Source organism: Chionomys nivalis, chromosome 14, assembly GCF_950005125.1.
Source record: "Chionomys nivalis chromosome 14, mChiNiv1.1, whole genome shotgun sequence".
Taxonomy (NCBI): Eukaryota; Metazoa; Chordata; class Mammalia; order Rodentia; family Cricetidae; genus Chionomys; species Chionomys nivalis.
In genome coordinates, this window is record NC_080099.1 from 49,212,037 (window position 1) to 49,239,598 (window position 27,562).

Sequence of the window (27,562 nt, forward strand, 5' to 3'; positions counted from 1 at the left end):
GCGCTCATGGACTGTGGACCGACAGCTAGGGAGTCTGCAAGGGACCGACCTAGGACTGTTGCATGTGTGTGACAGTTGTGTAGCTTGGACTGTTTATGGGGCTCCTGGCTTTTGGGAACCTGCTCCCCATGCTGGGTTGCCTTGTCCAGCCTTGATACAGGGGGAGAAGCTTGGTCCTGTCTCAACTTGATATGCCATGCTTTGCTGACGCCTAAGCCTGTCCCTGTCTGAATGGAGATGGAGAATGAGTGCTTATCACATCTTGCTTCCTGGATAGCTCACTGGCATCTCCCTCGACTCTGCCGTTTTTTCTCCCTGTATTCAGTTTAGCTTTCCTGCCTAGCTATAGGCCAAGGCAGTTTTTCCTATCAACCAATGTGCATATATTCATAGTGTACAAAAGGCTTATCCCACAGCAATAAACAGAAAAATTTAATTAATTAAAAAAAGAAAAATTCTAGAGTAACCCTATATCAGAACAAATCTGTTGTTCCAGACTACCATAAATTCATTCCAAATAGAAAAAAGAAATAAATTCCCTTAGCTTATTTTAAAACCAAATGAAAAATGATAAACTTACACTCAATGGAACATTCACTCTACAAAGTCTATCTGACTTAAAGACAAAAATAAGCTCTGGCAAATTTATACTTCAATTTGATAGCATCAATTCCTTGCAAAATAATAAACCATTTCCCAAAGTTTTCTTTAAATCTCCTGAGAAGTTAGCCTGGAAATTGTCCTTCTGGAAACCTCAGAATGAGAATGAGGGACTAACAACAACAGATTTGATTACTTCAACATCTTCATCCTAAACAGAAGGAGAAAAGAGTGAGGTTACTTATAAGTTCTTTCATTTTTACCATGTCATTTATTTGGCCTTGGTGTCCAGAGAACTCTCTGACAATCTTCCTTGTTTCTATGTCTAGGACAGCAATGGAGAAGTCATCCAAGGCGAGCCCCAGAATGCCACTGGGAAGACAAATGCACAAGTTTTAATAAACAAGAAAAGCATTTGAACCTGAATTTTGTTAATTAAAATATATCTTTGAGGAAATTAAACTATATGGAGTTATTTACTAAAATGTTCTTGATTTCTTGCCACTATCTGCTTTACTTACGAGTTTTCACTAAAAACATCAAAAGCCACCCTTTGCTATTACAAGGAAAGACTTGCCTGTCCCTGTGGAGCAGCAGCGTGTTTGGAGATGACTCAAGGCTCAAAGAGTGGATTAAAGCCTTGCTTTTAAAGTTCCAGAATTTGAGAAGTCGTTCACTACCAGCTGTGACCGTCAGCTGGTTTAAACCATCCACTGCAACACCTCTAACAGAACCTGTGTGAGCTTTTAAACACAGCCAAGAAAGAAAAGACAGTCAGGACTGGCAGTCTATGAACAATACACTAAGAGTGACTCTTTTAGCCAAATACCTGAAGTTTCATTAATAAAACCTACACTCTTGAAATTAAGCTGAATTACAAAGTAGGGAGAAAAACTCTTAATTATTAGACTGTTTAGGCAAAAACAGCTGTTTCCATGAAAGATAATTTAATAAAACAGTCAAAATTTTATCTAAATCAAAGAAGAAAAATAATATGTATCTACTTTCCCCTAATGGATTCAGAGCTTTCTTCTCTTTGGATATCTTAACATGATGGGATTTTTGGTTTTGTTTTGGAGACAGGGCTTCTGTGTAGCCCTGGTTGTCCTGGAACTCAGAGAGATCTGACTGCCTCCCAAGTACTGGGATTAAAGGTGTTTGCCACCACCACCTGGCTTCAATATGGTGTTTATATTGTATATAACAGTAACTACCATGTGGAGTTGTAGAAACCCATCCAAACATTATTTTATTTTATTTTTTGAGACAAGGTTTGTCTGCAGCTTTGGTGCCTGTCCCAGAACTAGCTCTTGTAGACCAGGCTGGCCTCAAACTCACAGAGATCCACCTGCCTCTGCCTCCTGAGTGCTGAGATTAAAGGCGTGCACCACCACTGCCCAGCTAAACATTATTTTAAAAAGCAGGAAAAAAATCCAATACCTTTTTCATCTCCAAAACTTCCTCGATGTATACCAGACTGCATGTTATACACATCTACAGCTCCCGAGGAGAGGCCAATTATTGCAAAGTTTCCACAGGAAGTTATATCTACCGCCTTTAGGCAAAAGAAAAAAGAGACAATTGTATTTCTGTCTTAAATAAGCATGAAGAAATTATCTAAGGAAACAAAATATAACTAGTTAACTGAAATTTATAAACTTAGAAATTTTTAGTTAAGAGTTGATGCAAAACTGAAAACAATACCTATTAAAAACCAAAAATATTTTAATCATGGCATATTAATAGAACATACATAACACTGAATAGAAAACACTGATTTATATGCAGTTTATATAAAATAAATGAATCTTAATACTTAAATACAACTGCTTTTTTTCTACATAAAAAATACAAGATTATCTTGTTTGGAGTCATAGCCAAAAAAAAAAAAATCACTGAATGCCAATGTGTAAATTACATGTTATTCACCCAAAAGACACACACACAAACAAATGGATGGCTTCAAAGACTTAAGTAGAAAATATTTAATTGACGTTTACTGTGCTGGCAACATAAAATTTGCACACCATTATGCAAGATGTACTTCTGTAGCCCTGTGAAAGAATGTTGAGTGTATCTGTATTTCTCTAAACAACAGAGTTTACAAAAAAAAAAAGCAAAACATTATGTCTAAAAACATTCTATTTTTCAAAATGTAACTTCGTCTTACCTAGTTTTGAGTATTTATGTAGTATTATTGAGTACCCTCAGGAACTAAGGCAGTACTTACAAGTAATTAAGGTCCCTGTAGTCCCTTGCATTTATTTAACAGGATTTGTCACGGTTAGAAAACCTACCTCTAGTAATTTCCTTCTCTAATTAACTCATTCAAATATATTGTCTAAGACAGAATAAGCAAAGCAAAACTAAAGCCTGAAGGCTGCCTCTGAGTGACAAACTGCAGACAGACTAACAGCTGCTCCTGCTTACTCTGTACTGGTTACTGGCTTTCTTCCAGGTAGCTGAGTTGTCAGACAAATGATTCAGCACCACTTAAGATTTCATGATATATCTGTTCACCCACCATAGACACATACACACACATTAAATACTGTGTGATCATTGTAAACTGTAAACTACAACTGTACATTTCAAAAGGCTTACGTCCCAGCCCAACCACTTACTATCTTTACAGAACTTACACACGTCACTCACTACATTAGCCTCAGTGTTAGTTACAGTACCAGCTCCCAACAGACTGCAGCAAGAGATTGTTGTGAGGATAGATGAAATAGTGCATGCTACTCAGAGAGGCTGGAATGAAGAATTAAATGTAAAACACCTGACCTGAACTAATGGGAGCTCACTGACTCCAAACTGACAGTCAGGGAACCTGCACAGGACCAAACCAGGACCTCTGAATGTGGTGACAGTTGTGTTGCTGGGGTAGTTTTGGGACTACTGGCAGTGGGACCAGCATTTACTCCTAGTGCTTGAATTGGCTTTCTGAAGTCCATTCTCTTGCAAGGATACCTTGTACAGCCTAGATATAGGGGGAGGGCCTCAAACTGATGAGCCAGACTCTGTTGACTCCCCACGGGAAGCCTTACCTTCTCTGAGGAGTGGATGGGGAGTAGGGTGAGGGGGAAAGTGGGGGGAGCCGGAGGAAGGGAAGGGAATGGGAACTGGGTTTGGTATGTAAAATGAGAAAAGGTTGTTATAAAATAAAAAAAAGGAAAAAAATTACCTGTAATCATCTTTACTACTATATAGTAACTTATTCAAAATTATGTAACTTTCTAAAGAAGCTTAATATTTCTGAGCTTTAGAAATCCATAAAAATGCTTAAGATTTGCTTTTCATAAAAAAAATGCTGCATCTATATTTGTAAAGCAATTTGCACAAAATAGGGTGAAACACTGAATTATACTTTGATAATAAGCATTTTCAGAAGCAGAGATATCTACTAGGAATCATAGAATAAACAAGTTCATCAAGGTCAGAAGACACAAGATGATTATGCAAATATAAATTATATCTTAATTCAATAGTAATTGGTACAATTTAAAAGCAATCCCACTTATAATAGCAAAATTAAAAAAAAAAAAATCCTAATAGGCCGGGCTGTGGTGGCGCACCCCTTTAATCCCAGCACTTGGGAGGCAGAGGCAGATGGATCTCTGTGAGTTCTAGGCCAGCCTGGACTACAAAAGCTAGTTCCAGGACAGGCTCTAAAAGTACAGTGAAACCCTATCTCAAAAAACCAAAAAAAAAAAAAATCCTAATAGTCGTTTATGTAAAATTCATTGGACCAAAAGAGCCAAACTAGTCTTCTGACAAGACTACACTTGGAGGAATCTTACTTCCTGTCCTCAAACCTTCCTACAAAACAAACATAACACAGGCAGTAGCTGTTATACAGCCAGGTTGTGGTGCACACCTTTAATCCCAGCAATCAGGAGAAAGAGGCAGAGAGATCTTTGTGAGTTCGAAGTCAGCCTGGTCTATAGAACAAGTTCTAGGACAAATAGAGCTACACAGAGAGAAACCCTGTCTCGAAAAACAAAAACAAAGAAAAATTTCAAAAAAAAATAAATAAACACATACAAATAGCAAGATCACATGAAAAGATGCTCAACACCACAAGCCCTGCAGGAAACACAAATCAAAACCACAGGGTGATAGTACTTCACATCCAATCACAGATCAGAACCACAGGGTGACAGTACTTCACATCCAATCACAGATCAGAACCACAGGGTGATAGTACTTCACATCCAATCACAGATCAGAACCACAGGGTGACAGTACTTCACATCCAATCACAGATCAGAACCACAGGGTGACAGTACTTCACATCCAATCACAGATCAAAAAACTCAACAAATTAAAAACCTTGATACCATTAAGGCATTATCTGCAAAATGTTAGACTGGTTTTTTTTCCCATTAGTAAATTATTAGTAAACTTGAAACAAAATTACCTAAGGGTGTTTTTTAAATACCATAATAAACAAGGCCACTTACTGTTGCAATGATGTCATCTGTCTTTAATTCTTTTGGCTTGAGAAAATAAGCACCTATTGTAGATCTTTGGTAATTCCAGGTTGAGCAGGATAGCTTACCTTGGTGGCAAGCAATGATACCATCCCAGTCACTTTGACGAGCCTCCTCTTAAACACAGTAAAATCATCAGTCAAAATGCTTGTCTTCTCAATCATTCACCTGTGAGCTAGGCATCTTATAGTCCACATGCACAGACGGTATCAAGGACACAACAGTACAACAAGGAGGTTATCTCTAATAATAATAAACTTTCCAATCTAATAGATTATGAACAGATAAAAAATCATGTATTTTATATTTGAGACATGCAACATAAAATGGTTAAATGAAGCTAGTACATCTTGTCATAGATTCTGCTGAGAAAAAAATTATGATAAAGTATGACAGAATGTTAGTCTTTTCTAAGAGGACTCAAGAAGAGCTTACTGAGATTTTAGTGGTAATAAAACAGAAACTAGCAGGCAGTAGTAGTGATGGTGGTAGAGCCCCATAAATAGGGGGCCAAGAGGAACTAAGAAGGGGCTGGAGTAATTAAGAGCACTGGCTACCCTTCCAGAGGACCCAGATTCAATTCCTAGCACCCACATGGTGGTTCACAAACATCTCTAACTTCAGTTCTAGGGAAACCAAGACCTTTTTTCTGGTCTCTACAGGCACCAGGCACATGCATGGTACACACATATAGATCCAAGTAAAACACCTACACACATTAAAAAGTGAATTAAAAATTTTAAACACTAAAAACAAGTACGAAAAATTGAGAAAAGCAAGTAGGTGACATATTTTCTTTGAAGAAGTGGGAGAAGAAAAACTACCAGTCAAAACAAAGACTTTTCAAAGTCATGTTTTGAAGTTAATATTCTACCCAAGAGCCACTAAAGGGTTGTAAGTATGACTGAGATGTATGTTTACAAGGACAAACAGACAGGAAAGTGATCAAAACAAAACACTCTGTGATCGGTTGTTACTGTAACCTGGAAATAAACTTAAAATCGACAAGTCTACTTAGTTATTTCTTGGTAGTTTTCAATGACCTGTGTGCCTCCTTACAAAGAAGCACTGTCCTAATGACACAATATTCCAGAGTCCCCTCATGTGCTGCTGTCTCAAGGAGCCGTCATTAGCAGGCATATGGTACAGTAAAGGAAATTATAAAACCAAATGTTACTAATGGCTGTTAGAAGAAAAGGGGATTAATACAAAACAAGTTCCTGTTAAAGGTAACCTTTTCAGTGTTCATACCAGATAAGCACCCACTTGAGGTCACCTTCTGGACACTTAGTATACAGAAACATTTATTAAAATAGAGGGTATAAACATAAAGCAAAGGAGACATTAAAAAGTATAAATTACTCACCAGCAGCAAACTTTGTGATAGGTGGAAGCCTTACTGACATGGTATTCTGAAGTCCTTTACGTTTAACTATCTTTTTATTTATTAATCCTGGGGTTGGATGAAAGGGATAATAGGAAAGTTCCTTAATGAAAAAGTATGGTAAGGAAAAGTTTTTCACTGTTATAATGTCTGGAATTAGTTAAATCATGAAAATAAGTTGTATGAAATAACAGAAAAATAAAAACACTATTACTTTTTGAGAATACTATAGTCACAGAGTCAAATGAATTAAAAGAGCCAAATAGTGCCAGTCAGTTTCACTTGGTTGTTTCAGAATCAAAGACAAACAGAGAGGAAAGTGGTCAAAACAAAACACTCAGTGATCGGTTGTTACTGTTATAAAAAAATGTATAGAACAATAACAACAACAACAAAAAAAAAAAGTTAAAAAAAAAAAAAAAACCCTATAAAGACCCACTGAGTAACATCGTATGTGTAGCAGCGCATGAGATCTCAAAAACCTCTTCTGAGAATCATCCATGCTAGGTGAGAAGAGCTGAGAAGGGATCACCTCTCCCCAGTTTTACTCCAGGAGGAGGCTCCTTTAGCGATGTGGATATGAATACACGCGGATACAAGGGCATTGGTTCCAACAATGCCTCCTTTGTACACTTCTCAAAGAGAAAAGTGCTAACAAGACAAGAAACGAAGTGATGTGACAAGCAGCAGGTAAGGGTCAGGCTCTAAATTAAGAATTTGTGAAAAGTCCTTAGGCATGAGCCAATCAGGATCGAACCAGTCACCCCAAACCCTGCAAAGCAAGGTTTTCCTGATTTTTGTCTTTAAATAATGCTCTCTAGAAGGGTGGGGTACCTCCTCTTGCTACTGTGCTGAAAAGGTCCAAGCCAGCCTGCAGTTATAATAAACCTTGCTTTTGTACTTTGGTTAAAAAAAAAAAGATGGTGCCCGCCTTTAATCCCAGCACTTGGGAGGCAGAGGCAAGCGGATCTCTGTGAGTTCGAGACCAGCCTGGTCTACAAGAGCTAGTTCAAGGACAGGTTCCAAAACCACAGAGAAACCTTGTCTCGAAAAACCAAAAAAAAAAAAAAAAAGAAAAAAAAAAGAAGTGCTGTAATTTCTTCAGGTTTTTCTTAGAATCTTAAACTGATTTTTTCTTTTCCTTTTTTCATTTTTTTGAGTGTGTGTATGTGACCAGCAGCTTGTTTTCTATCTTGCAAATGACTTACCATGCCCCAAGCTCTTGTTGAATTTTTCATGAACTGTAGAAAATGACTGTAGAGTTCCATCTTGACCTATTGATACAACAGAAAAGCCCCGGTGAGAACATGTCTGGTAGGACAATCCAACAATGGAGGGGTTGGGTGAGAGTTCTGAGTCTGGTGAGCTCAGCTACTTCAAACACAGAATTGTTCTTGGAGTGTGTCTCATGCTCCTCCCAGGTGTAGTGGACAGGAGTGAGTTTACTTTAGCTGTTATGTTTTTGTACATGTGTCTATCCTTGTGGCTAAATACTTTGCTCATGTGATTCTTAACCCTCAGATTATAAACTGCCTAATGTTAGACAAGGTTGACTACTGTATGGAACTTTAGCCGGCCCTGCTCTCCCAGGTTCACAACTCTAACTACAGCAGAAACACACACCAACCACAGATGACGGCGAGCTAGGGTCTACGCAGAGCTGCAGCTTGGAACACTTCAAAGAGCTATTTCAATTGAAGGTTTGTAAATACCAAACCAACTGTCTACTGAGTTTCTACTTCTTATTGTTTATTCAAAATAATGCTAAAAAGCAGCTCACTTGCACTTAAAATCTGCTGTCCATTTTGTCCATAATATCTGATCTTGGTGAGAGAAGCACTATGTCCCATTCTGAATCTCAGCAGTCGTCCTTCACCTGTAGGGCCATCAAATATCCATATCTGCAAAGAGATACCATTGTAAGCTGCTGCAACCGTTACCATCTGCGAGTAGTTCAGGCGGCATCTTCTCACACATTAACCAACACTGGGCAGTGCTCGCAATGCCGCTGTCCCACTGACGAACTTCAGGAAAAGTAAGCTGCAATTCTTACTCACTTCGCCACAGTCATACACCTGCTTTGTTTTGTTTCATCTACACCAATCTCATCCCACACTCTTTAGTCCTAAGTTTAAGGCTGATGTATTAAAACAAACGTCTAATAATCCCAGCCACTGTGCTTAGAAGAGGACAACAATAATACCCTAAGAGCGTTGTCAGCGCCATTTGTCACAAGCAGCGGCTCTCTGTGGAGAAATGTCAGCCCCGCAATTGCTGTGGAGTGTGCATTTCTCATCTGGTTGATTAATTTCTTGTCTTCCAGATCCCAGAGTCCAATATGGCCACAAGGGCTTCCAGCTGCCATTACCGGATGACCATCTGTTAATAAAATAAAAACATTAACAAAAACATCCCCCACAAGACAATAATCCTCTCAATGTATAAATTTAATTAGCCTGCCCACATTTCTATGCTTTCTTCTACCTTAGTATTATATTAATTCCTATGAGGTTAAATTACAAGAAAACATGTTCTAAAAATACCCTTATCTTTCTAGTGAAAATTTTAAGTGTTAGTTAAGTTACCTGTGCGAAATGAAATGGAAGTAATGGGCCCCCAGTCCTGACGGAACTTCATTAATGTTTCATCAAACTTAATGTTGTGAATGACAACCTGACCAGACATGAGACCAATGGCAACAACATCCACAGCCGGTGCCTGAAAATTAAAAGACTCAGCCTTTTATTTTCTTAAACAATAGAACTTCTTGCTGATATACACTATTCTGTGATATCAAACAGAATGAAGGAATCTCTAAAAGGAAAAAGAAAAAAACCCACTAATTTTGGCACTATCAGTTATTAACATTCAAGCATTTAACAATGTGTTTTCCAAATTACTTCCCAGCTTCAATTCTGTTAGTCAGTGCCCTTCCAACCCTTCAATCAATGCTGACTTGGTAAGAAAAGTCATAAGAAAAGGAGACTCTATGTGAATTCCTATAATTTCTGAGTAGAAGAAATGGGAGAGAAAGGTCAAATCTTAAAACCCTGCAAAGGCTTGTCATAAGCATGGGAACTTAAGCAACCTCCTTAAACAGGAAATAAATATTTATTAAGAGAAAATAGGAAAAACTCAGGAAACACTCTAATGTGTTATAGTCTATTCTAGCATTAATAGACAATAAGTATAATGTTTTATGGGCTAATAGAGAAAGCTTCCCTAACAAGTTCCTGTTTTAACACAGATGCATACCCAGTATCATTAGGGAATGAGTCAGGCTATACATTTCATCAACAGGCTGTTAAGTGCCGACTACACGCCAGACTCTAGAAGCTAAGGAAAACAAAACAAACGGGATCCTTGTCCTCCAGATGCATCTGAGAATTGGAGTCTTCAGGGCATACAGTCAAACACAGAACAAAGTCAATGGTGGAACACAAATAAACTGAGCTGGTGTGGGCAGTGCATATTTAAGAAAAATAGGGCCACACCAGCAAGTAAATAAACCAGATATTCTGCAGCACAAGCTTGGCTGACTAAGCCTGAAAACAAAAGCAATTGTTTATGTAAAATTCTACCATCTAATAAATACCAGATCTGGAGTCTCAATTATTTTAAATACCAAGTACAGTCCTGATGAATTTCTCTATATGCTCTAGTCTCCTTTCCACCAGAGTTATGTCATTTCTGTTACATAAGGCACTAAACAACACACTCGTAAGTGAAATCACCAGGAAATTCAAGTACATACAATTACACAAACTTCCATAGTGAAGTCAGTTTTACTCATTTTCAATTAAGTTTCCGAAACTCAGAGTAACAGTTTAAAGAGAAAATAAGGTATGAATTTTTATAAACGTCTAAAAATACAGTCACTCTAGGAAAGTAAGTGCAGCTACTACTAGCCTTGTTTCTTCTTTAGTAAAAATAAAAATACTAACCTGCTGAAGGGCTGTCACTCCAACTTTCCACCCAGAAAATGTATACAGAAGTTTACTACAAGAAGAAAGAGATAAAACTTATTTTTCAAAACAACTATGTATTTAAGAAAAGCAACAGGTGCTTTTTATTTTTATGTCAAGGGATACTACACTCTCTTTCTAAAGGATTCGTTTATCTTTCTTTTATGTCTATAGGTGCTTCTGCCAGCATATTATAGCTGTGTACATGTTTGCAGTGCCCTCAGAGTCCAGAAGAAGGCATTGGATCCTCTGGAACTGGAGTTACAGACTGCTGTCAACTGCCATGTGGGTGCTGGGAATTGAATCCAGGTCCTCTGGAAAAGCATCCAATACTCTTAACCCCTGGGCCATTCCTCTGGCACCCATTTGCTGTTTATTTAAATTCTAGCTTCGGCACTCACTGTTCTCAGAACATATATTTATTTAATATTTGAAATGTAATCACATAAAATAAATGTTATCAGTATTCCTCATTTTCCAGAAAACAAAACAGAAATGAACTAATTAAGCTAAGACAACATAATAGTAAGTAAGAGTCCACATGAATTTTAGACCTCAAGCTAACTGCTTAAGAGTGCTTAAGAAAAATAACACTATGAGAAAAGCCTACTTTAGAGTACAATAACAAAAATAAAATACAGGTAGATTTCATTTTTTATTACAATTTAATTATTTCTAGAAACATCACCACTGATGGAAGTAATATTTGTATATTACATAAATTATATAGAACAATTCTGACGCTGCCCTGGATTTCAGAATCAAACAATCAATGAAATAAGACAATGAAACAAAGGTATCAAAAACAAAACAATCACCAAAGTATTAAGTCTTAAATTCAATTGTGCAAATGGGCATAGTTTAAGTACTCATAACTATGCAATGGATAAAGTACAGCAAATAACATAAAAAAAAATCTAAGAAAGTAACTTTCCGGATAAAAGCAGATCTTGGTCAACACCCCTGAACCCAGCACAGAATAGGCAGTCAAAGGTGTTCAGCTGAACTGAATACTGATTGAAAACTAAGAAACAGGATTAATATCAAACCTTCCCCTTGTAAACTTATAAAGGCTTCAGAAAGGACAACAGGGGAGGCGGACTCAAATGTAGTGTGTATATCTGAGTGCCCACATGTATGTATGCACAGCACATGCATGCTTGGTACCTGAGGAAGAGGGCATCTCATCCCCTGGAATTGTAGTTACAGGCAGTTGTGAGCCACCTGATGTGGGTGCTGGGAACCAAACCCAGGTCCTCTGCAAGAGCAGAAAATGTTCTTAACTACTGAGCCATCTTTCCAGCCCCTTGTTTGCTTCTTAAAATACTATATAAAGAAGGTTGAGCTGTCTTCCCTTGTTTTGGGATAAGTGTTCAAATAACAGGTAAATATATAATTAAAACCATTTTGGCAGTCTTCCTTCTCTCCCAACAGTGGATAGCCAGTAGACTGACAGTGATTAAAGTAACTTCTGTTTAAAAAGCATTTTTATTAGTCACTACCTGATTACTTTAGAGAACCCTCATCCTAACTAGATGGATTCTTCTCCACTACTGAGCTATTAGCAAACACTATTCAATGGGAACTCACGACACTGCTCGTGATGTGTTGTTGGGGCAATATTTCAGGTAACATAAGGGAAAAGTAAATGGAGAGACTTCATAATCCTTGAGGAAGCAGTAAATAAAGAATTACCTAAGGCATTTAAAATTAAGTGCTTACTTGGATTTTACATTCCATAACTGCAGGCTTCCCTGTTCACTGCCCAGTAGGACTTTATTCAAGTAGGTGCTTGGATGCAAAATCGTAGAAATTTGGAAAACTGATTTATCAAAACTCAACTGAAGGTATTCTTCTACAAAAGTAAAAATTATTACATAATTATTGCTTATGAAATAATTTTTTACATCTTCATATACTCACATCTACTACATAAGGGTAAATATAACACACCAGAGACTTTTAAACCAAAGACTTACACATTAATCTATAAACATTAATTTTAAAATATTTACTTTATTATGCATATGTAATGGACACACACATGCATAGTGTGAAGTCAGAAGAAAGTCCACGAGAATTGGTTCTCTCATTCCACCATGCAGGACTTGAACAGATCACTGGCAAATGCCTTTATCTGTTGAACCATCTCACCTACCCTTTAACCAATAAACCTTTCTTGAGAAATAAAATGTAATACAGCAACTTGTAAATGTCATTTAGACTACCAGAAATAATAGTGTAAATACTACTATTCAAAATTATACTGCCAAATCAGTTTACAGAAAGGCTTAAAAATTATCCTCAGGATCAGCATTAGGATTTTATGATTCAATAAAGCAGGAAAGAATGCTCTAAATGAAACACAAGACCTGCAAAGCTCTATGAGTCACTGAAATAAAATGCGAAGAGGGAAACTTCATCAAAACCAACCACAGTAATGATTACACATTTCCTCACCAGAGCTTGCAACAGAGAGGAAGGCAAGTGACAGCCCTGCAGAGCAAGGGAGCGGCACAGCGAAGATCAAAAAGCTCTTAGAAACTGTATACTTACTACATTTAAAATTACTCTTTATTTTGGTTTTTATTTCAGTTTGTGATTAACAGTGTTTCAATAATTTGCCAAAAATTTAGTATCAAAGAAGATACAATAGCTGAGTGGTGGTGGCACACACCTTTAATGCCAGCATTCAGGACGCAGCGGATCTCTGTGCCTTCAAGACCAGCTTATAGTCTACTGAGCTAGTTGCAAAACAGTCAAGGCTACATGATGAAATATCCTGTCTCAATGCATCCCACCCCAAAGGCACAACGGAGCAGGGCAAAGGGAAGAGTGTGCAAACATCAGAGCGCTACTTTAAGATGGCCTTGCCTTTTAGTTATCAGCAGTTTTACTTAAAGTCACTATAAAGCTCCAGAGAGAACCTACTTCATTGTGCTGCTGTGACAGCATCAAGAAGCAGCCACATCTAGGCCTATGACACCTGTCTTCATAGGAAGTACTTTCCCTTACATGAGTAAAAATAAAACAAAGGGTTCTTAATTTCAATGAGGAACTAGGATACTTCCCACAAGGCAATATTTAAACATTACTTACAAACAAACATACTCACTGTTCAATAGATCTCCAGGAGGTAACAGTAACTAAAAATGTAAACAGGTAACTCAAAAGCTCCAGTTCAGGATGGACCCACACCCACCCTGAAAGGAAAGCTAGGGATAACCTAGTGGTAAACTCCTCACCTTTGGAAATTTCACAAGCTCTTAAACACAGTGCTACTGCAAAACAACACTGACTCATATCCTTTGAAAATGGAAGAATATTTACTTTCAGGATCTTCAAGTTTACAACACTCATCTCCCTTACTTAAAGTTGGAGATATTACCCAAGAATGATTCAAGTGTGAATGTGTATCCAAATTCATTTCACAGAGAAAACCACACCAGAACCCAACTGTGGAGAACGTCAATGGAGAATGTATTAGCTGAGATGAGCACACTTAACATACTGAAAGCAGTGCACAGTCTAAGTAAAACTGTTCACTTAGAACCCTTTTCCTTGTGTGCTAAATACTCTCCGTTTTATGTATAAATGTGAAAACTCTGGTACAGAACCTAGTTTTCAAAGACTTTTAACTACATACATAAGTATATATAATATCCCAATGTACAGAAATAGTCTTACCTTCTGAATATATGTGCCAAATAATAAGAATGCTGTCAGTATCCACTGAAATAACGTGATCGCCAAAGGGTTGCAAAAGATGGATTTCTGCTTTATGGCCCTTAAAAGTATGTACTATCTATAATATCAAAGTTTAAAAGAAATTCATGTTACTCAGCCCATCATGTATTTTCCAGAAAGCACGAAAATGCTGATGCTAAGAAATGCAGTCCACTTTTGACCATCTGAGATTAAATGATGCAATAATAAGGAACCAGGCCTGTTCAGCTGCTCACTCAGCCAATTCAATAATAAGGAAGTGAAGTATGGAGTAGGAGGACATCCGAAATGAGAGCTCATCCTCTGCTGCAGTTCAGCAAGTGGCATGTGCGCGCGCGCGCACACAAACACACACACACACACACACGCCCCCATTCCAAAGCTAGAGTAACATCGTGCATCCTAGAAAAACATACGCTACAGAAGCCTGGCCTCCAGATTCCACCAGAGTGACATGCGGATGAGATGGGGAAAATGGTCAGGACTATTTCTTCCTTATACCTTTCTGGTTTGACAAAGAAACCCTTCACAGTAGCCAGTCCTTCCAACTAAATTACTTTCTCCTCCAGGGCTTCAGTCCCCATCAGGATCCAATAATTCTACTCTTCGCTTGGTTCTTTGGCCCAGCAGGTAGTCAGTTTCCCATAGCTGATAGATCCAGTGTCTCCCTATCTCTAATTTATTCCCCTAACCCCAAACATACAGTGAATACTTCTTTCATTAAAGTGCACACACACATGCAAGCACACGCGTGTGCACATGTGCACACACACACACAAAACCTATCTTCTCTTCTTTAGAAACGGACATAAAAATAACAATAAAGCAAATTAAAGTAGTTCATAATTCAAACCTCAAGGTGGGTGGTGGTAGGGCATGCCCTTAACCTCAGCATAGGAGGCAGAGGCAGGTGGATGGACCTTTGTGAGTCCAGCCTGGTCTATACAGTGACTTCCAAGACAGTCAGAGATACTATGTAGAGAGACCCTGTCTCAAAAAACAAACAAATGAAAACCAAAACAAACCTCTTTATTACGGGCAAACGCAGAGAAGACATTCCCATACGCAGCAAAGACTAGTCTCTCATCAGCCGCCATGCAACAGATATCCTGTGGAACAGAGTTACCTGGGAAAACAGAAAAGAATGCGAGTTGTTAAGAGTCTGGGATGACTGGAAATCTTAAATATACATAAAATATTTTCATAACTGTAATTCAAACATACATATATTTAAATAAAAATGAGTATCAAGGTATATAATTTTGACTTCAATATCATAAATATGTACGGTAAGCAGATATAATAGAATTCTAAAGAAAGAAAAATCTTTTTAAAAATTTGGAAAAAAATAAAAACTTAAACAAAATTCTAGCAGATGGACAAGTAAGTAGCTATCACTGTAAACATGTTAAACAATATAAAGTTTATTACTAATTCCAAGAAAAATTTAAAAGTAATTGGAGCTAATCCTGAAAAACTCTATACAGTATTCTATATGCTGACCACTAAAATAATTACATACACTATGGTTTCTACTCAGACTTTTGCAAAGTAAATATGCCTATTACCCCTAGTCATTCTCACATGATATAATTTCCTAAGTCCTCTTTCACCTACATAATTGCACTGCCTGCTCTTTCTCGTTTCTCTCTTAGGGTTAAAGAGTTTGGTAGACAGAGGACGGTCTTAGGTATTCCTAATCCTGTGTGTTCCATTTGGGGATTTAGGTTCCACAACAGCAATTCTATAGGTCTACCAATTCACCTTCTTACTCAATTTAGTTCACTCTCTCCTGCTGATTTACTTAAAACAAAACACACAGGGTCTATCTATATACAATGAATTCCTTAAGTCTTCCATCTAACAAGGGTTGTATTTGAAAGTAAAATGAGTCTCTCTCAGCTGCCAAGACCTTAGTCTGTAAAACGGCCTTCAGAAAAAATATAGACTTCTCACTGAAAACAACAAACTAAATTGACTCTATCTATCTATCTATCTATCTATCTATCTATCTATCTATCTATCTGGAATAAGAACAGTAATTGGTCCTTCCATAACTCAATTCCTTTCTCCTCCCTGGCTTCAGTCCCCACCAGGATCCAACAACACTCTGCCTTGGTCCTTTGGCCCAAGTGGTGGTCAGTTTTCCTAGAGCTGATACCATCTGATGTCTCCTGCCTCTAATTTCTTCCCGTAACTCTGAACATACAGTGAATATAGTTTTTCATTAAAGTTTCTTCGTCTGCACATATACCCTAAATATCATGTCAATACCTGATTCTGGCAAGTATCACACAAGAGCTAGAAGAGACACTCTGAAGAACAAAGGGACAATCAGTCTCTAAGGTAACATTACCATAAATACACTGTGACAAAAAAGGGAAAGGGAACTGTGGAACAGATCCTCCTCACAAACATCACTGAACCATATCATCAAAAACAGGGAGGGAATAAGGCTAGCAACAGAAATGCCTCCCGACATAGCACCAAGTGCCTAATCCAGAAAAGTCATATGGAAAAGTATTAAAAAAACAATAGCAAAACCCTGTACTCTTCGTAAGTACCAATTCTCATCTTGAGATGAACTTTGCTGTTTAGCAAGCACAAGGCAAGGGTTTGATTGCCAGCACAGACGAATCAGCCATTAAAAAGAAAGTAACGATCATTAAAATGACGTTCTGATGAACTACAAGTGCATGACATGACAACTCACGATAAAACACGACTCTATCCTGCCTGTTAAATTTATTGTGACAAAATGAAAACTAAAGACAGCAAACAAACAAATGCGGAAGTATACTTACTTACGGCAACCAGTCTAAGTTTCTGAACCTGTTTTTAAAAAAACAAAAAGAATTAAACACATTTTCAATAATAAAAACAATTACAATACCCAAGACCCCAAAATTAAGTTATTACCTCCTAAAATTTGCTATGCTGTCCTTGCAAAGAAAGATATTAACTGATCCTAACCTGTACTGCGAGCAGAGGAGTGATGAGTTAAGTGACAGACACACAGTCTCTATAAGTGGCCAAGAGTAAATATTTTAGGCTTTGTGGGTCACACAGATTTTGATTGTGGCCTTAAAGCAAAACACATAATAAATGTGCATGAGTAAACTCCAGTAAACCTTCACGTATGATACTAAATTCTAATTTTTACATAATTTTCATGTCATAAAATATGGAACCACTCCTAACTCACACGAATGGCTTGCACACTGAGCTCCCTGATCTTAGTGTGCGGGTAGCAATCCAGCTGTGTGACATCAGGGATTTTACTTAGCTACTGTGTACCTCAAATTTGACCCTTCCAGGAAAAGAAGGGGGAGGGGATTATAACACACATTATAGAATCATTCAATGAGGTTTTGGGTAAACATCTGTAAAACAGAATTGAGCCAATCACACAGTAAATATCCAACAAATATTAGCTATCCAAAATACGGTCTATCCAAAAAGCTAATTTTCTTGTACTAGAAGCTAATCTGTAGGAAGTCTGATGGCATGATAAATGCTGAAGGAGAGCCAAACGATAGAACAAATTCGATTATGAACGTCTTGGCACTTCAGTGACTTGAACACAAAATGTTCATTTTTTTACTCTCAAGTCATTCCAGTTTCAGACAAGGAACCGGTTGGCATGAGCATCACAGAGCCGTCAAACAGATGATGCCCCACACATCAGGACAAAATGAGACCTTCAATGATTTGGTTTTTCAGCAGTAAACCTCAATACACAAAGCAAAAGGAGAAATGTTTATAAAAATTCTCAGCGTGTCCCTTTTCTAAGCACAGCGTTGGTTTGCCAGCAGAGTATAAAGACAGGTGTGTTTACACCAAGGGCACACCAGACCGAGGGCGCTTTCGAGAACCATGAACTGAGAAACAGAAAGATTACACCTCGGCCAGGAAACTTCAGCAAAGCCCCGGGTAGGCAAGCAAGGAGGAAGCATCAGCACAAGCTTCTACAGGGTGAATAACCTCATTATAACCACTCAACGTTACTAAACCAGGCCGTCAGAACCCAAAAGCTCTTCCTTCAGCGTCACCTGCTCGGGCATCAGTTCATCTGCCTCCCAGCCTCCAGCTGTATTAAGAACTTACACTCTTTTGCATAAAATAATAGAAAACATTGTAATGAGGGATAAGCTATTAAAAGTTAAACACCATCTCTAAGAGGAGGGGCTGCTTCCTAGCTGACTCAAGGATGCTGCCGCATGAGAGCAGCCTTGAGGGTCTGCAGTTTCACTGAAGACTTGGGCTGTGATGCTCAAAAACCTAGGGAAATTGGACCTATTTATTGTGAAGAGTTCCCTAAATCTTCATCTCACCGTCTCTATTTCTTCCACTGTTTTAGCCTGAATTTCCAACCAAACGTTGGTGGCCAATTATGCAATAAAACGTCCAAGAAATCTCCTTGTGGACAAAAATTACAATGAGGGATGGGGTCTCGCCTTGTTTACATCCTTAGGAGGAAGTATGTAAACAGATATACTGCCAAACAACTGAGACGTTCACCAGGAGCTTTCCCCCTGGGCCAGAAGATTCCTCCGAAACTCGCCCCCAGGTGAACAGATAGCAAGGGCACAGGGATGCCAGGAGGACAGCGCAACAGGGAGGGGTGACGTCAGACAGGGCGGCAAAAAGGGAAACCCTAGGAGGGTGGGAGGCGAAAACGGGACTACACCGGGGCAGTTCTGGTTCCTGGGAAGCGGGTGGAGGAAATCACTCACGTCATACGTGTGGAAGCTCTTGCCCACGCAAGTCGTCACATAGAAGCGGCGCTTGAGCGTGCTGTACCGCACCACGTGTGGAACGTCGTTGCTGAACAGTCCCAAGGCCCGGAACCCTGCGAACAGCGCGCTGGCCGTGCGGCCTTCCAACTCGTTCTCCATCTCCGCCTCAGCCGGGGTTCCGCTCGGCTCGCGGCCGGGTGGAAAGTGCTCACCGGGCGCTATGGCTTGCCTCATGGAGGATCCCACGCCGGAGCAGTGCGTGAGGAGTGCTTCCGGGATCCGGCGCCAATTGCGCTAGCACGGCCCGGCTTCGGTGTAACACAAAAGCAGCTCCCCCCCGGAGCCCGCAGGCCAGGTGCAACTTGGGTTCCGCGAGTCGCATTTTTTTTCTGGTTGGTGTCGCCTTGGCGTCCGTTTCCTGTTGGTAGCGGGGAATCACTCTGAAGGGTCACCGAAGTAAAATACCCAATAGTTTGGGAAGGACTTTAATGACAAATGGGAAAGGCTAAAACTGGGATTATAAAAAGTGCAAAAACAAGAGACCACGGGATATTTGTTAAGACGTTGAAATTAAAGCCGGGCGTAGTAGATAAAAAAGTCTTTAATCCCAGCACTCAGGGAGGCAGAGGCAGGCGGATCTCTGAGGTGGAGGCCAACCTGGTCTACATAGAGAGTTCCAGTACTGCCAGGGCTTCATAGATAGACCCTTTCTATAAACAAACACACAAACAATTGAAGTTAATTTTAATTGATAGTAATATCGTGTTTGTTTTTAAAATTCTTTATGGGTTGAGCATCCACACTGACATATGTACACATGTATGATGTAACAGTTGTGACACATGCCTGTAATCTCAGCAGCAGCAGGTAGAAGGAGGGAGGATGATGTATGGAGGCCAACCTGTGTAAGATTTTAAGACAATCCTAAAGCCATTTCTGACTGTTCTGAATCCTCTCAGCCTCTGTGCCATATTGCTTCCCCTCCTCCCCTGGGAACCAAGTGTAAGAATTTAAGACAATTCTGAAGCCAATTTGACAATTCTGAATCCTCTCAGCCTCTATGCCATAGTGCTTCCCCTCCTCCCCTAGGAACCAAGGACCTAACAGCTACACTCACACGTACTCAGTTCCTGAACAATTACCCATATACGTATGTTTTGGTTCAGTCCCCTGGGAAACGGGGTCAAAATGACCTCTTACCTCACCTGATCTGGCAACAGCTCTCCAGTCAATTATTGGTAATAGCCCTTTGAATAAGCCAATCAAAATAGTCAAAGAACAACCCCCCTCTGTGGCCCCTTTAAAAGTAGACTGTACCAGCTATTCGGGGTCCCTCAGATTCCTGAATGCTGGGGGACCCTGTCATGACAGAATTAATAAAATCCTCATGCTTTTGCATCAGCTGTGGTGTATGAGGTGGTCTCTGGATGCGACTCCTCCTCGGTGTTTGGACGCTAGAGTCCAACACCTGGGCTACATAGTGGATTCTACACCAGCTTGAACTAAACAGAGCGATCAGATTGGAAAACCAATATAAATTTACTTTATGGCGCATGCCTTTAATCCCAGTACTTGGGAGGCAGAGGTAGGTGGATCTCTGTGAGTTCGAGGCCAGCCTGGTCTACAAGAGCTAGTTCCAGGACAGGCTGCAAAGCTACAAAGCCCTGTCTTGAGAAAAAAACAAAAACAAAAACAAACAAACAAAGGATTTTCTTCAGGGTAATTGGTAATGGAAGTAGATTTAGTTGAAATAAGATTCATAATTGTTAAAGCTATGAAATAATGTGAGAATTCATCATATTAGTCTTTGTGGTGACACATACCTTTAATCACAGCAGAGGAGACAGAGACGGGTGGATCTCTGAGATTTCAAGGCCAACCTGCCCCCGTATGGATTAAAGGCCTGGCTCACCACCACCACCGGCCTAAATGTTTGTATAATTTAAAACTTTTCTGAATAGGTCCTGTATGGCTATCACTAAGAGGAAGGGAACACAAAGTCCCACCCATAACCAAGAAACTATTTGCGATTGATACCTTCTGGAAAAAGAAGAACCAGGTTTCTACAGGAGGGCCTCACTGTGTATCTCCACCATTCTTTCCGGGTCAGTAGTTGATCAATGCAAAACAGACACCATGGGTTTATTTTTATGCACTTTTTGTTTTGTTTTGGTATATATAGTTTTTTGCATATTGGCCTTTTTTTCTTTCTCTTTAGTTTGGTTATCTGTTTTGATTTTCATTTTTTTTTTTTTTTTGAGAGAGGGAGAGACAGAGAGAGAGAGCACAAGCACACCTGAAGTTGCATAAGTAGGGAGGTGTGGAGGATCTGGGAAGATGGGAAGAGTTAGTAGAATCAAAATATATTATGTGAAAAAACTTTTTAGAAGTACACATCCACAGTAAAAAAAAAAAAGATAAAGTTTTCAAATTAGGTGTAAAAGTATTATTTTTTACTATTGGAAGCAAAAACTTTTCAATACATGATTTTAATTTCGTGGAAAGGTTTGAAAACTTTGCCAGCCAGGACTGTACAGTATACAAGACATTTGACAGCCATTTTCCTTAATATCATCAAACTCTGTCAGGTGGTGTTTGGACCAACATCTATGCTACTCTTTCATAAAGGAGAACACTTGTTTATTGAAGTTAAGTGACTTGCTCAAATTTGCAAAATTGTTCAGTGCCAAATCCAGATCAGCACAAAATTTCAAAAAGAGGAAGGAGAGGAGGTCACAGATGGGAGATCTATGCAATCAACAATTATATATGTATTTGTTTTTGTTTTTGTTTTTGTTTTTTGTTTGTTTGTTTGTTTGTTTTGAGACAGGGTTTCTCTGTAGCTTTGGAGCCTGTCCTGGAACTAGCTCTTGTAGACCAGGCTGGCCTCTAACTCACAGAGATGCCTGCCTCTGCCTCCCAAGTGCTGGGATTAAAGGCGTGTGCCACCACCGCCCAGCTAAGGTTTCTATATCTTTTTAATTTACTTCCTCATTTCCTTCATAAGTGAACTTCTGTGGACTGTATGTAATTAGTTAGTGAGAAAGCTAGTATTATGTATCAATTCTTTCTGTTTTCAGTCCAACACTCTTTTCTGTGAGGACTTTTTCTTTCTGGTTGTCCCCTTATCCCTCTGGTAATGGAGCATGTATGAGTTTGTCTGTCTGTCATTAGTTGAGTAGTTGCACCAGTAGCAAACATTATACTGGGAAATTGTCAACTGGGATGGAAATAAGATATTTGCCTAATAAGTCAAGTCTGTATTTCCAACACACAGGTGTGGCAGAATGTCGTGCTGGCCTGGTGCCAGAGGAATTGCAAGCAACCCCTGCTGGGCCATACCTACCTTAGCTCCAGAGTTAGCACCCAGCCCTAATCCACCCTTTGTGTTACAGATAGATTTTGTTGTCCTATCTGAATCTTCTCTGAGAGCGTCCCATGGATACAAAGCCTACGGTACCCAGGTATTTGCACTTGGCATTGCATCTTTGGAAGCTTCATTCAGGTTGTTTTGAGCATATGAAAATCTACTAACTAAAATAAATATAAAATAATAAAATGCAAGAAGGCTAAAGAAATTGCTTTAGTCCACCAAGGCTGAGGTTTGGTGCTGCAGCTGCTAAGGCTAAGTTCATTCTCAAAGTGGCTCTGAATCTTCATTTCATGGACCCGTGTGAGCCCATGCACCTGTGCCATGGTACAGCATCTTACAGGTGATGCAGGAGCTAGTTTTCTGTATGTAGTATGGAGGAGGAACTGATGATGAAAGCTGCAAGTTACTCACTTGTGTCGCAACAAGAATAGAGGCTATGGGTGAAAGAAAGTTAAGGGTTAAAAAGGCAGAGTCTGATGCACCAAGAAAGATGAAAAGGAAGGCTTCTAGTTAGGTATGAGATATCCAAGTTAATACTGTAACAGGGCAGGGCTAAGAGCCAGTGATAAGAGCATGACCATCTCCCTCAAAAGCTTTTGAAGAAGAGAGGTCAGGCACTATTGTTCTTTTATATATCCTCACTTCTCATGTAGCTAATTGTAACAGACAAAATTGTCAATAAGGATGGGTTCTAGCAAGAAGCTTCCATCTAGGAGACTATTCTAGACTATCGCATAGACAAGGAGCAAACCTTGAAGTATGTGAATATGAGGTAACCAAGAAAGACTGCAGCTACCGATGGCTGGGATAGAGTTAACTCGCTGTCATGATGAAGCTACAAGCTGGTCGTGTAACTGTGAAAACAAAGGGGAATAGTCCAGTTCTCTGGCAGAAAGATAACTGTGAGGTCAACAATGCCAACACCAGCTAGAGCTAGTTAGTGGCTTGAGTACAGATGATCAAGGTCAGTAGGTAACAAAAAAGTTAGAGGTGGACAGAGGAGGTCTGTGCCATCGCAGCTAAGAAAATCATGAACAGCACCTGATCCTCTCCTTTGAGAATATGCACGAACTGTGCAAGTCCTCCCTGACTTGTCCCGTAACACAGAGAACTAACTAACCAACCTCAAATTACCTCAGTCTTCGTCCTGTGTCTGTTGTAGCACTATAAAACTCTAATGATCATCCGTGAAAGCATATTTACACAATCAATAAATACAGAGTCAGCAAGCTGGATTTATATATTTGTGAACACTTAGAACAATCTAAGAAAAAGGAACTATCATTCTAAGAGTGAGAAAGATATGGGAGGAGTTGAGAAAAGGATTTGGATGGAGCTGAAGGGAAAAGGGGAAGGGAAAATTAATGTAATTTAATTATGGTTTAATTAAAATCTATTTTTCAAAGACTCAAGGCGAGGAGACTCAGCTGTCTGCCCTGTTGTGGGAAGCACTCCTACTCTTGAGACTTTCACTTTTTTCTAAGTTTTCACTTTTCTTCAATTTCTCATTTTTCTCATTTTTCTATAACCACCGTCAATAAAGCTTACTTCCATTTCACATGAAAATTCCACTATCAACCATGTTTGTGAGCCAAGGAACCCAAGTCTACTGGACCAGGTCGATCTTTGGTGACTAGGAGTGTCAGGAACCCTATGATGTTGGGTTACAAACAACTAAACCACGAAAGGTCCTGCCACTCTCAAAACCCTGTATCAGAGGCTTGTGTATTTAATAAAGTATAAATGGTAGCTAATTTCCATGAGAGGTATCATTGTGATTAAATCCTACAAACCATTTACTTCAACTCTCAAATTTTGATGATTTTGGGTGTGTGTGTGTGTGGTGAAATTCATGCCAGGCAAAGACTCTACCACTTAGTTATATCCCGACTCTTGAGTTTGCTTTGGTTTGTTTTCAAATCCATAATAAAATGGGCTGCTCACCATCTTGGAGAAGTTCTCTCCAATGTCTCATTGGAGTGTTTCCCCGCCATACCCCCCTCCCCCCGCCGCTTAGCTTTGCTATATAAACTTCTACTTAAATTGTCTATGTCCCTTGACTTAGTGCTTTCAAGAACGAAGAGACTTTCATAACTTCATGTAAAATTACTTCTTATATCAAACTTAATTTAACTTTGCTTGGTATTCATAGCTGTCAACAGTAGACAGTAAACTCACAAGGTAATTCAAAAATAAGCATTCAATTAGCTCACAGAATGAGAAATCAAGACAAAACTACATACTTCAAATATGATTAACATACTTGTTCATTTATACTTTAAAAGCTCATATTCTTTTCACCTGAAAGCTATGCATTTAGAAACTCACCTCAATGCCAATCTTAAGATACCCATCAGTTGTAATTATCGGTGTACATGTCTTTGCACACAGAATGGAAATTTTCCATCCTCTATCCCTTCTTCTTTTCAGAGTTCCCACAAAACTTATATGAAGGAGAAAACTTGTTCATATGCTCACTCTGCAAAAGACTCATGTCAAGGGAACTTCATGTGTCTATTGATTGTAATCCAGTGACTTCCCTCCTGCAAACAAGGTTATTGGGAACACCTAGACTGGCATATGCCAATCAGTCCTTGAGTAATCAAAGAGAGAATGGGCTCATAATGAAGAATTGGTATAAGACCTGAAGAAAAACATGACTATAGCATCTGCTACTTAGGGAATGTGTACATTCATCACTTGATAGAGAATACTACAAATTTACACTCAAGTAATGGAAAATGCAAGGCTTAGAACTAAGACAGATATTGATGTGTTAGTTGTTCTACAATGGGTGTTTTTACTCACTATTTTTTCTTACATCTATAAAATCAGTGTAAATATCACAAGTTTGATTCAGATATTTAAGTACTGGTTGTATCAATGATAATCTTAGACTTTACTTCAGATTGTATCTCCTAGAAATGACAGAGACGCTTCTCCCAGCAATATGATGGTCTCAACAAGGCTTGGACAAGGACAGCACAATAGACTAGCTTATATGGAAGGGGACAGCCTCATGGGATCCTACCCCTAGACAAAGGACTATGAGCAAGTAAGGAAAGCAGAGAGCAAGAAAATTAGTCTTCTGAGAGATGAGCCCTCATTTGGTTGTCTAATACCAAGTGATAGTCTTGAAATTACATACTTACTAGCAACACTAAATGATGAAGCAAGTCGAACATACATATTTATGTATATATATATACATATTACAGATTTAGTATTAATAATAAAAGAAAAGAATTCATAAATTTGAAAGAGATTGGTAGTATAGGAGGAGCTGGGAGGAGGAAAGGGAAGGGGAAAATAATGTAATTATATTTTAATTAAAAATTAAGATAAAAATAAAGGTAATGCAATTGAAGGTCAGATAGTAATAGTAATAATAATAATAATAAAAGAATAGCAGAATATGCACAAGGATTATCCCAACTGTGCTGTCGGGGTCCAGTGCTAGCCTGGACTTTCAATTATTTCTCTCTACCAGACCTCAATATAAACTATCTCTCTCTGGATCGGCATGGAGGAGACGGGAATAAAGACATAACTCACATCATATCATCGGGAAGGAGATTCTCAGAGATCCCTCATGATATCCTGAGTTCACATCTTGAAGAATTTCTCTGTTTATTTTTCCAAACAGTCTTAATACCATAACTTAACTGAGAGTGAAATACATTAGCATTTTGTCTCCTAGGTAACCAGGTGAATGGCCTTTTGTCGTGTCCACAGCTACCCATCTCAGGTGTGGCCTATGGCTTGATGGCTTGGCTGCCATGCCATATAGAAATACGGGCCTACACTGTGCTACCTACCAGAGGTTAACTGGTGGATGTCAGTAATTAAGGTTACTTAATGTGTATTACCGTGGGATAGCTTGTGAAAAAAGCAGACCATAGCAGAAAAGATCAAAGAAGTAGAATCAAAGACTTTGAGAAAACGTTTCAAGAAAGATATTCTGAAGACATTTATAACTCTAGCCAATGATATTAGTATTTTCTGCTTTTGAGCAATTTGACCCCTTGAGCATCATGGCAGTTTTGCTTCCTGTACTCTAGAAAGCTTCTTGGAATGGCAGGGTTAGGGACTTATCAAACTGGAAACAAGAACCAATGCTTCCTTCTCTATTTTTTTTTCTGTTCCTCTTACTGAACTCTTTGAGACACTCCTCCTACACACGGATTAGGCACTTACGATTGTTTCAGGGCTCACCGATAGTCTTTTCATTTTTAGTTATTTTCCATATGAGTTTTCTTTAGGACAGTTTTCTTAACACATCTTTAATTCTAATACTTCAATGCCCAACCTCCGGTTAAAACTATTTGCTGTGTATTTACTGTACACACTGTGATTTTCATATCTAGAAGCTAAGTTTGGATCTTCTCTGTTCCCTAACCATTTTGAAAGACTTATAGTAATTACTTTATTGTTCAACCCATCAATTCCAACTCCTATGCTAGTTCTGAGTCAGTAGTACCTTTTATACCAACCAAGGACCATACTTTCTCCCTTAGTTTTGAGACAGAGTCTCATTGCTTAGTCTTAGATGCCTGGAACTCATTGTGTCAACCAAGCTGGTCTTGGACACACAAAGATTTGCCTGCTTCAGTCTCCAGATAAAGGGTGTGCCACCATGCCTAATAAGACACGATGGTTCTTACCAAGTTTCTGCTCTCAAGATTCTTTCATATTTTTTCCTCTTCCTTTCTTTTCTTTTCTTTTCTTTTCTTTTCTTTTCTTTTCTTTTTCTTTTGTTCTTTAAATATTTATTTTTAATGCTGTATGTGTATCTTTGTGTGGGCATATGTGTGAAGCATTATTACCCTTCGCGGTTGTTGTGGAATACAGCTAAGTTACTTAGGAACCGGTTCTTTTAAGCCTTGTTTTTATATTTATTAGGTAAGATTATTGAAGCTTTGGTTAATTACACTTTCATGCAAAGGTAAGGTGTTTGTAAGCACCTGTCTTGTTTAGGGTTGCTATTTCTGTGATAAAACACCATGACTCCAAAGCAAACGGGGAAGAAAGAGTCTATTTGGCTTCTTCACTCAAGGAAGACAAGACAGGAACTCACGCAGGGCAGGAACCTGAAGGCAGGAGCTGATGCAGAGGCCATGCTGCTTACTGGCTTGTCTCTTATGGCTTGCTCAGCCTGCTTGCTTATAGAACCCAGTGCCACCAGGATTAGACCCTCCTAACTGATCACTAATTAAGAAAATGCCCTACAGTTGGACTTTTTTTTTAAAAAAAAAAAACTGGATCTTTCTTTTTATTTA

The 27,562-nt window shown here is 38.9% G+C and overlaps 1 protein-coding gene across 1 annotated transcript in view; it reads right to left on the minus strand.

Annotated features, from left to right (window-relative positions):
- Wdr36 (WD repeat domain 36) overlaps positions 1 to 19,171 on the minus strand; it is a 35,181-nt gene extending 16,010 nt beyond the window's left edge. Inside the window, exons 1-15 of the mRNA XM_057789060.1 lie at positions 18,908 to 19,171; positions 16,976 to 17,003; positions 15,197 to 15,297; positions 14,133 to 14,250; positions 12,168 to 12,300; positions 10,425 to 10,479; positions 9,066 to 9,198; positions 8,684 to 8,859; positions 8,261 to 8,381; positions 7,689 to 7,754; positions 6,463 to 6,549; positions 5,067 to 5,212; positions 2,041 to 2,155; positions 1,178 to 1,343; positions 864 to 972 (exon numbers count right to left, since the gene is read on the minus strand). Of these exons, the coding sequence (XP_057645043.1) occupies positions 864 to 972; positions 1,178 to 1,343; positions 2,041 to 2,155; positions 5,067 to 5,212; positions 6,463 to 6,549; positions 7,689 to 7,754; positions 8,261 to 8,381; positions 8,684 to 8,859; positions 9,066 to 9,198; positions 10,425 to 10,479; positions 12,168 to 12,300; positions 14,133 to 14,250; positions 15,197 to 15,297; positions 16,976 to 17,003; positions 18,908 to 19,144 (1,791 nt within the window). The 5' untranslated portion in view covers positions 19,145 to 19,171. The remainder of the gene's footprint in view (positions 1 to 863; positions 973 to 1,177; positions 1,344 to 2,040; positions 2,156 to 5,066; positions 5,213 to 6,462; positions 6,550 to 7,688; positions 7,755 to 8,260; positions 8,382 to 8,683; positions 8,860 to 9,065; positions 9,199 to 10,424; positions 10,480 to 12,167; positions 12,301 to 14,132; positions 14,251 to 15,196; positions 15,298 to 16,975; positions 17,004 to 18,907) is intronic.
- Positions 19,172 to 27,562: the final 8,391 nt, after the last annotated feature.